Source organism: Carlito syrichta, unplaced genomic scaffold, assembly GCF_000164805.1.
Source record: "Carlito syrichta isolate Samal-C Ts95f unplaced genomic scaffold, Tarsius_syrichta-2.0.1 Scaffold115766, whole genome shotgun sequence".
Taxonomy (NCBI): Eukaryota; Metazoa; Chordata; class Mammalia; order Primates; family Tarsiidae; genus Carlito; species Carlito syrichta.
In genome coordinates, this window is record NW_007059862.1 from 175,452 (window position 1) to 178,808 (window position 3,357).

General features: G+C 56.6%; 1 protein-coding gene across 3 annotated transcripts in view; it reads right to left on the minus strand.

The window, feature by feature from the left end:
• Positions 1 to 3,357, minus strand: part of TPM4 (tropomyosin 4) — a 35,242-nt gene that overhangs the window by 12,372 nt on the left and 19,513 nt on the right. For 2 of the 3 annotated variants that reach the window (XM_008074001.2, XM_008074009.2), the window contains exon 3: positions 1,741 to 1,874. In XM_008074001.2, coding sequence (XP_008072192.1) covers positions 1,741 to 1,874 — 134 coding nt within the window. The remainder of the gene's footprint in view (positions 1 to 1,740; positions 1,875 to 3,357) is intronic. The other variant, XM_021706676.1, reaches the window with a different exon arrangement.

A 3,357-nucleotide genomic window follows, 5' to 3' on the forward strand; every position in this document is an offset into this window, starting at 1 on the left:
GCGGTGGCCGGGAGCAGCTACTGCACTCCAGTCTGGGCAACCGAGTGAGACTCCAACTCAAAAAAAAAAAAGAAACACTTCTACTTGGGCTATCACTACTTTTCACCATAAGCTCTCGAAATACCTTCCTCACCTGGACAAGGCCTTGCTTCAGCATGGGGGCAAGCTTGCTGGGATGTTTGTTTTTGGAAAGCCCCTTGTGGCACTCAAAGGATCTAAGCAGCTTGCCCAAGGTCACGCAGGAAGCGGCAGTGGAAGGGCTAAACCTCGATCTTTCCGCTCCAAGGGCAGGAGGGTTCTTTCCATCGAAGTCCATCAGTTTCCAACAGGGGGGGTCACCAAAGGCCTCTGGTGACAGGATGCCAACAAGTGACCGGCATTCCCAGGCTCTCCTGGTTTGCCATTCGGGAGGCCCTTGAAGTGACCATCCAGCTAGGCTCGTCTGACCATCACCATGGCAGCAGCTCACCCAGGCCTCGGACCCAGCCACAAGCGCCCAGGACTGGCTCCCTCACACTTCCCCGCAGCTGCCCTGAGTGGCACCCTCGCCCTCTCTCCAGTGGCTGAGGCAGAGCCTGCAATGGGCTGTCCCCTCTGCCCCAGCTGCTCCACTGCATGGGGAGAAACTTCCCACCCTGGCCACATGAAATGCCCGAGGTTTCCTTGCTGGTTTCTAACCTGGTTAATGACAACAGCACAATCACAAATGAATCCTTTGGAGGTGTTTATACTGGAAAAGTGTGATGGGCGGGTCACATGACAACTCTAGAGTGCTTGGGTGGCAGATACGCAATGACCACTGGCTTGGCTCACGCCATCGCTATACACGGAGCTCCTTTACCACCAAATGGAGGCTACTCTTCTGCACATTACACAATCTACCCTGAGTCTTCCAGAGCCTGTGCCAAGGCGTGCCAGAGAATGATCTGCTTCTGAGGAGAGGACACCCTGCCAGTTGGAGGCCCAATGTACTGCTAGTTGAAAGTGTGTGGATGGTGCAGGTTTGCCTGTCCCTGAATACCACTGTCACCATCCCAGGGCCTGAGGCCCACCCAACGGCACTGTGGGCAATCACCTATCCAGATAGCCCTTTCCAAGTTTTCCTTTCCCGTCTCACATCGCCCTGAGATGGATATCTCAAGAACACTTGCAGAGGAGACATGAGAAGAGGCACTCTGCAGACTGACTCCAGGGGCAGTCACACTTGCAGTCCTAGATACACGCATGGTTTTGCCTTCCTCTGTCTGAAGTTTTTCTTTTTTTGAGTCAGAGTCTCACTGTCGCCCAGGCCAGAGTGCAGTGGCACACTCATGGCCACTGCAGCCTCAACCTGCTGGGCTGAGGCAATCCATCCACCTCAGTCATCCAAGTAGCTGGAACTACAGGCACATGTCACCATGCCTGGCTAATTTTTGGATTTACTGTAGAGACGAGGTCTTGCCTGGTTGCCCAGGCTGGTCTTGAATCCCTGGGCTCAGGCCATCCTCTCGCCTCCACCTCCCCAAGTGCTGGGAGGACAGGTGTGAGTCACCACACCCGGCTTGCCTGAAATTTTCCTTCAGGGCTACCATCAGGATAAACATCTCCACACACCGTGTGAGGATCTGCAAAGCCCTGCCATGCATCTGCGGACGTGTCTGTGTGAGCCTGTAAGCTCTGAGCCCGGCTCTGGGAGGGCCGCAGTATGAGCCCATTTTCCAGATGCAAACTCTGCTGCCCCCAGGCTCCAAGCATTCTCACCTCTCGCTCTCATCCGCAGCCTTTTCTGCCTCCTCCAGCTTCTGCAGGGCTGTGGCCAGTCGCTCCTGAGCCCTGTCCAGCTCCTCCTCAACGAGCTGGATACGACGATTGAGGGCTGCCACATCACCTTCAGCCTGGGGAGGTCAGAGATGCACCCGGGTTAGGGAAGGTCAGGCCACCGGCGGGCGCCTCGCCCGCACCCTTCCCGCAGCTACCCTGATTCTCCCACCAAGGCCCACCCCGGAGTCCAAGCCATAAGGAATCCATGCTTTGACTGGAGAACGTAAATCTCAGAACAATCGTCCCTGAAAATGCCAGAGAACACCCACCACTCAATGACGGAAGGTGAGTGTCCCAGGACGGGACAGGTGGCCAAGTCAACACAGAAGAGAGACAAGCACACAGTGTGCTCTGTGATGACAGTGCTGGCCTCTCCAGCTACTTGTTACAGCCGCAACATCAGGACAAACCAGCCCCCAGTGGAGGCTCTTCCCTGGAAAAGACACGCGGTGCCACCACGTCGAGTGTTCTAGGGCTCACTGTGGGATCCTGGGGAGCCAGGCCATTGGTGGCCTTGCTGGTCGCGGCCTCCCCGGGCCCCTCCCACTCATCTGAATGGCTAGGCAAATGCACAGGTACAGAAGCCTCCATGACAAGGTGGCCATGCAGCCAGCAGGTGTGTGAGTGTGTGAGTGGGGGGTGTGGAACACCATCCTTGACCGAGCCCGGATGAGACACCATGGGGCAAAAAGGTCCGAGAAAAGACAGAAAACTTGGCTCCAGGCCAAGGCATAGAAGAGAGATTTAACTAGTGCTACTGACTTTTCAAGGCGTCTTCCCCTACAAGGAAGGAGGTACGGTGAAAGGACAAGAGCAGAAATCAGGGGCCAAAAGGGCTGGCCCGCAGCCGGCTCTGCTGTTTCATGGCCACGGGGTCTGTTTCACTGGGCAGGGTCTTGCGCCGCTCTGGCCTCTCCATCCCAAAGCCCGATCGCTTACCAGAGTGCTGTGGGGCTGAGACTCGAGGCATTGCGCTGCTTGCCCCCGGCACGTGGGAGTGCCCCGGAAGGAGAGCTCTCACTGCCACAGCTTCACCTCGTGCAATCCTCACACATCTCACTCCCTTACCGAGGGGGAAGCGGAAGGGCTCTGCTAGGTGAAGTGGTTTTGCTCAGCGATCCCGAGCTGGCAAGGAGGGCTCTCTTTCCTAGCTGAACTGCCCCCCCCAGTCCCGTGGGGGCTGAGGCCAGGCAGGTCATCCAGGGATGTCCACGCTTAGGAAAGAATACTGAGAGCTGGTCAAGGCTTAACCAAGGGGGGGAGGGAAGGCACAGGTGAAGCCAACCTAGCTTCTTCCTATCCAAGAAATAAAGAAACTCTGGGCTGGGTAGGTGTGGCGGCTCACGCCTATCATCCTGGGACTTTGGGAGGCCAAGGTGGGAGGATCACTTGAGGCCAGGAGTTCGAGACCAGCCCGGGCAACACAATGAGACTCCTATCTTTATTTATAAAAAGAAAAAAATTAGCTGGGCTCAGTGGCTCAGCCTGTAATCCTGTGCCTTGGTAGGCTGAGGTGAGTGGATTGCCTGAGCCCGTGGGTTCGAGACCCGCCTGGGC